The following is a 7,500-nucleotide window of genomic DNA, read 5'->3' as shown; positions in this document are numbered from 1 at the left end:
GGATCTCAGCATGATGCCAAGCTTTTGAGGATCTTTTAGTCTACTTTGTCAGGCAGGTTCTACTCATTATTTGTTCTATTAGTAATCAGGCCTGGATATGGCTTAAGACATTGAACTTAGAAATGTCATTGAGTGTATTTTGAACTATTGCTATACGATATTAAACAATGCATTATAGATCAGGAATTGTGCATCAAGCACTCTTCTAATGCATTTATTAAGGCTTTCGTCTACGTATCCCCGAAAAGCTAAAATTAAGTCCTTTCTGTGGAGTAGTGTGGAGCTTTATTCCATCTCGGTTTCTTCCGCTTGGGAAAACTCGTCTGTTTTTGCTTTTATCCTTCTTTTGCATTATTCAGTTTGCCTCACATCTCTCTCTCCGTCTCTCTCTTCTTTCTCATTCCCTCAGGCTAACTTGAAGAAGTTTATGGAATATGTTCAGCAGAGGAACGTTGAGAAGGTATCAAAGTTTCTGGAGAAAGGGCTCGACCCAAACTACCACGACCCAGACACCGGAGGTAAGTGACACACCACCTTTACTCAAGATTCACTTGCATCTTCTGAATACACGGTCCTCTGTGTGTGTGTGTGCGCGCCTGTGTGTACATGTTGACTTTGCTTAGTACTGTTAAATTGGTGCCATGACCCGATCTTGCAGCGTTTATCTCTTGGCTTTGGGTCAGTCCGCAGCTGAATTGAAACTGAAGAACTTTTGCTTGCAGCACAAGGAATAGTTGAGATCTATTTGGACCACTAAGTCACTTATTCTTTTGATAGATTTGATGTCTCATTAAGAGGTAATAATATAAAAAAAAATTAGAAAGGTTAATTAAAAAAAAATCTATTATATAAATTTATATTATGTTTATATTATATTATATTATATTATATTATATTATATTATATTATATTATATTATATTATATTATTATATTATATTATATTATATTATATTATATTATATTATATTATATTATATTATATTATATTATATTATATTATATTATATTGTATTATATTATATTATATTATATTATTCATTTTCGGCTTAATCCCTTACATCCCTTCGGCTTATATCCCTTAATCTGGGGTCACCACAGCGAAATGAACCGCTAACTTATCCAGCATATTTTTTACGCAGCGGATGCCCTTTTAGCCGCAACCTATCACTGGGAAACATCTATACACTCTCATTTACACAAATACAATATGGACAATTTTAGCAGACCCAATTCACCTGTACCAGATGTCTTTGGACTTGTGGGGGAAACCGGAACACCCGGAGGAAACCCATGCCAACACGGGGAGAACATGCAAACTCCACCCAGCATATATTATATTATATTATATTATATTATATTATATTATATTATATTATATTATATTATATTATATTATATTATATTATATATTATAGTACCATATTTTCTGCATTATAAGGCGTACCAAAGAGCATAAATTTTTGTCAAAAATTGACTGTGCGCCTGACAATACATGCAAAAGTTCCAAAATCTGTAAAAATGTTGTTTTGCGACTTTTATTGACTCTTGGAGAATTTCCCGCCAACACAGGGAATTTGTACACTACGTATGCTGGCAGCGATTTACAATAGAACTCCAACCGCTGGACATTGGTGTGAACAGAGCGTTCAAAGAGAAGTTGCAAGTGGCGTGTGAGCAATGGATGACAGATGGCCAACATACCATTTCTATGTTTTAGTTTGCAAACGCATAAGTTTTGCTACAAATATGCTATTGGTCCACACTATGATGGAGCTTTCGAGTGCCGAAAACTGAGCTTTTTGAGAATGCTGGAAAGGCTGTTTTGGTGTTTAAAACACTGCTGCTCCGTGTTAGTGTGGATTGGGGAAAATGGAGACATCTGAAAATGGAGGCGGGGATCCTTCTGCTTGTAAATTCAGACTTCGGAAGTTTTATATATAAAACCAACTCCTGAGGACACGTCGGGTAAATCTTCAAAGGGAACAGTATACTTTATAACCTCAGTCACATCACCCTGGCTATGTTGTTTCACTTACTTAACAATAAAATGAAAGCATAATATAGGGAACTGCCTATTTTCAGTTTGATATTAGCAACTTTACAGTAACTAAAAACGTTGAGGCGTCGTGTAGCTGCATATTTATGTGAGCGTCATCTTCACTGTGTGCATATTTATAACAAAACTGAGCCTAAAACATTACTGCCTCCTTTCATTTTCATTGAAAATATGAAACATACCCTCTCTTTCATTGAATATCAGTTTTAATAATCAATAATGGCCATTATAAAAGTATAACGTATGATAAGCTTATAGAAAATAAAGGCAAGCAATCAGTCAAATGTGTAGAGTCAGTGTACTCGGTTACATAAATTAATATCTTTGCGCTCAGCAAGAACATGTTACCTGAGATCAAGTAATAGATTCTAAAAGTCGGGGAATATGTCGTTGGATAGAGAACAAGATGAATTAAATATCACGTTCAATAAATATTGCAAATATAGTGAGATTAAATTCAGTGGTAGATCCTAGATGAACAGTCCGACGTGCACAGCTCTCATCTGGGTAGATGACTGCCTGGAGCTCAGACATCCACATACGTTACAGCACATGCCAGAGTGTGTGCATTTGGTCACGTATTGTCTGTTTTCAGTGGTATAGTGTGGATGAAGAGTTGTTCAGAAACGCTGGGTGAAACCAGTACGCAGAACGTTTTCATTTTAAAACACCGTTTCAAAACTAAAGCGTATTCATGTAAATGGAGCCTAAGACTGGTTGTCAGCGTCGGGAGAATAACGCCACCATATGTGAATGGATTGTGGAGGCCTGGCCTAAGGTATCTGCTTTATCTGTTGTGAGACTTTTGCGAAAGCCAGCATCATTGCTGAACAGCCACATCACAACGAGACTAATGACAATGATAAGCAGGAACCTGCCATGTTAGATGGCAAAATTGGCCAACTGTTTAAATCAGACACAGAAGATGAAGACTTGAAATAAATAAATAAATAAATAATAAATAATAAAAAAAATAATGAAAATGTATTGTTAAATAGAGTAAACTCACTGTTTTACTTCCGTCACCTTTTTTGTAAGTAAGTAATGTGTATTTGTATAGCGCATTTATTCTGTATGTCCACACACCCAAAGCGCTTCACAATCATGAGGGAGGTCTCTACACACCACAACCAGTGTGCAGCATCCACTTGGATGATGCGACGGCAGCCACAGGACAATGACATCAGTGCGCTCACCTCACACCAGCTATTAATGGAGTGGAGAGACAGTGATAGAGCCAATTCAGTGGATGGGAATAATTGGGAGGCCATGATTGTTAGGGCCGATGGTGGGAATTACACCCCTTCTCTTTACAAGAAGTGTCATGTGATTTTTAATGACCACATGACCTCAGTTTAACGTCTCATCCAAAAGGCTGCACCCACTGACAGCATAGTGTCCCCTTCATTATACTGGGGCATTAGGACTCACACAGACCACAGGTTGAGCACCCCTGCTGGCCTCACTAACACCACTTCCAACAGCAACCTAGTTTTTTCCATTTGGTCTTTCATCCAGGTACTGACCAGGCTCAGCCCTGTTTATTTTCAGTAAGTAACCGTTCTTGGGCTGCAGGGTGATATGACTGTGGCTGTGGCTGGTTTTGTAGACCGTATGTTTAGTATGCGCCTTATATTATAATGTACCTTATGTATGGGTTATGTACAGAAATAGACCCCGTAAATAAGACTGCGTCTTTTAATTTGGTACGCCTTATGGTGTGGAAAATACAGTATATTTTATCAATTTTTAATATATAATATTGTATATTGCTTTCTTCTTGCTTTCATTGTCAAATATTTCTTTTTAATTAATGATCAAAAATAACTGGAACTGAAAATATTAGTAATAATAATAATTATTATTATTATTATTATAATAATAATTATAACATCAACAATAATATAGATTTTCATTTTATTTAATTATTTTTCATTTAATTAGATTTTTTATTATTACTTATTTATTTTATTTTTATTTTTATTTATGTTTATTTTACTTTATTTTATATAATTCCTGAGGCATTCCCAGGGCAGCTGACCGATATAGTCCCACCAGCATGTCCTGGTACTTCCCTGAGGCATCCTCCTGGTGGGACATGCCTAGAACACCTCCCTAGGTAGGCGTCCAAGAGGCATCCGAAACAGATGCCCGAGCCACCTCAGCTGACTTCTCTCAATGTGGAGGAGCATTGGTTCAACTCCGAGCTCCTCCCGGGTGACAGAGCTCCTCCCCTTATCTATAAGGGTGCGCCCTGCCACCCTGCGAAGGAAACTAATTTCGGCCGGTTATATATGAGATCTTGTCCTTTCGGTCATGACCCAAAGCTTGTGACCATAGGTGAGAGAAGGAACGCAGATTGACCAGTAAATCAAGAGCTTTGCCTTTCGACTCAGCTCCTTCTTTACCACAATGAACCGGTACATCGACCGCATTACTGCTTCCACTGCACCAATCCGCCTGTCAATCTCACGTTACATCCTTTCCTCACTCGTGAACAAAATACTTGAACTCCTCCACCTGGGGTAAGGACTTTCCTCCAACCTGGAGAAGGCAAACCACCTTTTTCCGGTGGAACACCATGGCCTTGGACTTGAAGGTGCTGATTCTCATCCCAGCCACGTCACACAGGGCAGCAACCCGCCCCAGTACATGCTGAAGGTCCATGTTCGATGAAGCCAACAGAACAACATTGTCTGCGAATAACAGAAATGAAATTTTGTGGTCGCCAAAGCAGATCCCATCCAGCCCAAGGCTGCGTTTTTAAATAATGAATTATTTTATTTTATTTTATTTTATTTTATTTTATTTTATTTTATTTTATTTTATTTTATTTATTTATTTATTTATTTATTTATTTATTTATCTATCTATTTATTTATTTATTCATTCATTCATTCATTCATTTATCTATTTACCTTTTTGTTTTAATTAATTTTTTATTAAAAATAAACATTTTATTTAATAACATTACTTTCATTTCATCAATAAATAAATACATAAATATATAAAGAAGAAGAAGAAGAAGAAGAAGAAGAAGAAAGATAAAGAACAGGAAGAAGAAGAAGACATATTTTAGCTACTACAATGTAATAACTATTATGTAAAATAGTAGGCTAAAATAATTATGATACATTTTTCAAAACTCCAAAATTCTTATTGCCATCAGAGACTATTTAAATTTGCAATCCATCACAGATTATTTTTCCAAAACCAGATTTTGCCATAATCAGATCTCATTCATATATTTGAAAGACATTTCAAAATAAAACATATTTATAATACATTTTCCTCGATCAGAGTCACCCATTTAATCTTTTATGATTTTGACAAAAATTGAGCTGGTGAATCTTCATGTTCTCATTTAAAGCTTAAACATTGATAACTTATACCCCCTCATTACAGTTTTCAATTAGAGTGAAAGAAAGAGAAAATGTTCTGCATGAATGATGAAACCGCAATCAAGTTTGACCTCCGTCAGCTCGAGCATAAAGGAAAAGATCACCTTTTATGCAAATTCCCTCATACTTATTTAGATTTATTCATGTGTTTGTTTGGAACGGGTTTAGAACTGACCTCTGGTCACACTGATGGACAGGAATTGAAGAGTTTGTGTTTGTAAACACGTGTGTAACTGTTACAGATAGAGCATCCGCGACCTCCTGCTTGTGTAGCATTTCAAAATCTGTGTCCAGCTGTCTGGAGACAGAAGCTGAACAATCTGACCACAGTCCATGTGTTGTTGACCTTTGCAGAAAAGAAAAAGACCAAAACAGAATGATGGAATCGAGATGAAACACTTTGCCAAAAAACAAAACACACAAAACAAACCAAAAAAAAAATCTGCAAAAATGACTTCAAAAGAAAACACAGATCGACCATCCAGAAATCTGAACAGTTATAAAAAAATAAAAAAAACATCCTCAAAAAAATGTTGATGGTATTTTATTTTTTAATCATCTTTTTAATGCAAATTAAATACCAGCACAGCTGGTTTGTTTAAGGATACAAATTTAGGGGCCGATCACACTGAACGCGCATTTACGTTCCAATATCGCAAGACACATCTCACTGCCTTTTTTGTATGACAAAAAAAAAAAAAGAATCTCGGTGCACTTATGTCGCTATACAACAACTGAATCAGCTGGGTATTGTGCGAGAGTAATGCTGTTGATGTTAATATAATTTTAATGATTAATAATACTTTTATATTCAAGATTTGTGAAGTCATACATCACCGGGTAACTCAAAGCAGCAATCAAAAGTCTCTCCTCCATCTTCAAAAGTCTCCGTTGTTGTCTTGAGAACACAAACACTGCAGGCACCTCAACGGAAACCCCACCTCTGCTTTCCTTTAATTGGAAAATAAAAAAGACGCGAGTGACGTAACACGCTTTTCCACACAGAGTTGAGTTTTTTCAATGACAAAATGCGGGGCACAGCAGGTGGTTAAAACGCAAGGCACACAGGGTGCAAGAGCAGCGCACAAAACACTCATGCCCGTTAGTAAACCTTTCAAAAAAAGGCACCCCTCAATGCAAAAAGCGCGTTCAGTGTGATTGGCCCCTTATTCTTCATTTTTTATAAGAATTTATAGGAATCTAACAAGCTTAGTTTACTTTGCTCTACTTCCATTAAATCTAAATCCCAAATTTCAGAAATGACAACAGATTAAGATTTAATAATGTCAAGATTTAATAATGTCTATATATAGTATGTATTTATATTTATATATGTCTAAATTGATTTAATATTTAGTCTCTGGTATATCAGAAGTTACCACAGTGGAATAAACGGAATACTTGACAGATTTATGTATTTTTAATTTTACGTGGTTAGTGTATGTGTTACATATTTAGTAAAAATCATTTATAATTGCATCTTTAGTGATTTTCAGCTAATTACACTGTGTTGTCCAATAGCTGGATTTAGAGGTTTTTGCAAAAAAAAAAACACACACACACACAAGTGGATTTATCTGTTTTTGACGCAAACGAAAATTTAAATTATTAAAAACCAAAGAATTGTCAAAAGGGACATTTTTGAAAAAAATATTTACAAGCTGATAACCTTTTCATTATCTAAAAAATGAAAATTCTGAACCTTATCAGAGGAGCCTGATAGAAAAAAGGTCTGATGGATTTAGAATTTTCTCTCTCTTCAACTCTTCAATTGTTCCTTAATTATAGTTTTGTAACTATAAATTCAACATTGTTATATTTACACCAGTGTAAAACCTATAAATGGTGGAAAAACATAATGTGTAATTGTGTACCTGGGTCTGTGCACCTGTGTACACTTTTTCCAAAGTTTTTAACAAAAACTTTCCTCCTTTTCCGACTGCTGTTGCAATTTCTAGCCAAGAATCATTGGTCATCTGGTTATCCATATGATTGCGCATGAACGGATCATAAAGATGTACAGGCATTCTGTTTCAGAAAA

General features: G+C 35.7%; 1 protein-coding gene across 13 annotated transcripts in view; it reads left to right on the top strand.

Moving 5' to 3' along the window:
• The window catches only part of shank3a (SH3 and multiple ankyrin repeat domains 3a), a 368,633-nt gene that overhangs the window by 151,604 nt on the left and 209,529 nt on the right, over window positions 1-7,500 (top strand). For all 13 annotated transcript variants that reach the window (XR_015514523.1, XR_015514524.1, XR_015514522.1 and 10 more), the window contains one exon: window positions 410-518. Coding sequence is in view for 7 of the 13 variants with exons in the window: in XM_087292766.1 (XP_087148892.1) it covers window positions 410-518 (109 nt within the window). In the remaining 6 variants the exon portion in view is untranslated. The remainder of the gene's footprint in view (window positions 1-409; window positions 519-7,500) is intronic.

Source organism: Danio rerio, chromosome 18, assembly GCF_052040795.2.
Source record: "Danio rerio strain M-AB ecotype USA chromosome 18, GRCz13ab, whole genome shotgun sequence".
NCBI lineage: Eukaryota > Metazoa > Chordata > Actinopteri > Cypriniformes > Danionidae > Danio > Danio rerio.
Note: the sequence above shows the minus strand (reverse complement) of the source record. Positions and strands in the feature narration are given on the sequence as shown.